General features: G+C 48.2%; 1 protein-coding gene across 1 annotated transcript; it reads left to right on the top strand.

Moving 5' to 3' along the window:
• Positions 1 to 124: 124 nt before the first annotated feature.
• On the top strand, positions 125 to 999 carry Pmar_PMAR001657 (hypothetical protein; the record flags this gene model as incomplete). Its single annotated transcript, XM_002771403.1, has 6 exons — positions 125 to 180; positions 277 to 390; positions 433 to 533; positions 580 to 651; positions 784 to 896; positions 949 to 999. Coding segments are annotated over 5 exons (429 nt in total), but the record flags the coding sequence as incomplete, so codon positions are not given.
• Positions 1000 to 1364: the final 365 nt, after the last annotated feature.

The raw sequence follows: 1364 nt of genomic DNA, 5'->3' as shown, positions 1-1364 counted from the left end.
ACTATGATCCCCTTCGTTGTCACCAGGTGGTACGCTTGGGGGGCGACTATTTACGCCATTGGTTCGGTTCGTCCCCAGGAGGCTCCCGTCGTTCAGCGTGGGATAAACAGTGGACCCTCAATCAACGACAAGCTCAGGCTTATCAGTATGCATTGTCTACTATAGATGCGGCTTGCCTTGGTGAGTGTTGCCACCATACTATTCCCCTTGATCACCACGTCTTGGTGGTACACTGTGACGCTAGTTCGTCAGGTTATGGTTATTGTATCCACTCAGTTGCTGACGATGAGTCTCTCTGGCCTGAGCTGAATGACCCCTCACGAGTTCTCCTTGAGGCTTGCGCTGAGAGTTTTCAGCTGCGCGATCGCGAGAAGCGTTGGCACATCAATCGTAAGGAGGCTCTTGTCTTATATAAAGCAAGTGTCGCAGCAGAACATTGGTTATCCTGCTTCACTCCTCATTCTCCTCAAGTTCAGCGTGTAATATTGTTCAGCGACAACTCTAGTGCTGTTCACTGGGCGACCCAGCTTACGGTCGGTACTAAAAGTTACGATCGCATTGTTATTGAACGGTTATTAGATCTCTTCGATTCGCTCCTGGGCCATATTCGCGATAAATATGGCATACAGTTCGAGTTTCGCTATATTGAAGGTGCGAAAAATCTTTTCGCTGATAACCTCTCTCGTCAAGCTTCTTTGTTCCCAGAGTTCCCGCCCTTGAGTGACCTCAACGACGTTAACAAGCACAGTAGTTCGTGTGAGACGACTCTTGTGTTATCTTCAGATGCTTATGGACTGCTTATTTTCCCTTATAAGACCGCCTCGAGCCATCGTTGTCTTCGATCTTTGTGGATTAACGAACACACCTTGACTCCGGAGACTGGTTCTTCCTCTGAGGTGCGACCCTCAACCGTTCTAGCAGTGACTGCTCCGGTATCTCCCTATTCAGACCTAACTGCTGTGGGTAACATGACTCGAGAAGATGTCATTGTTCATCTCCAGGAGGCTCTGCAAGATGATCTTGCCAAGATCGAGAGTTTTGTAGATCTACCTTACTTTTTCGTGGGGTTAGTTTACTCTCTATACTTCTTGCGCTTGGTGTTCTTCCAGTGCACAATGGTGAGAAAATCTCTGCAGGAGTACGCGCGCTCTGTGAAGGAGATCGTGCATCCTTTCAATGGGATATTAATCATAAACTACTTTTCTTCCGAGATGTTAAGCTCAGCCCTTCATGGTATATTTATGCCTGTACTCCCCGCTCACAGCATTGGATCCTATACAGGTTTCACTATTCTCCTCTACTCGGTTGCCACCGGTCTGTGGCCCGCTGTGTGTCGGCGGCCTTATCTGATGGTTGGTATTTCT

This window comes from Perkinsus marinus (genome assembly GCF_000006405.1).
Source record: "Perkinsus marinus ATCC 50983 genomic scaffold scf_1104296962866, whole genome shotgun sequence".
NCBI lineage: Eukaryota > Perkinsozoa > Perkinsida > Perkinsidae > Perkinsus > Perkinsus marinus.
Note: the sequence above shows the minus strand (reverse complement) of the source record. Positions and strands in the feature narration are given on the sequence as shown.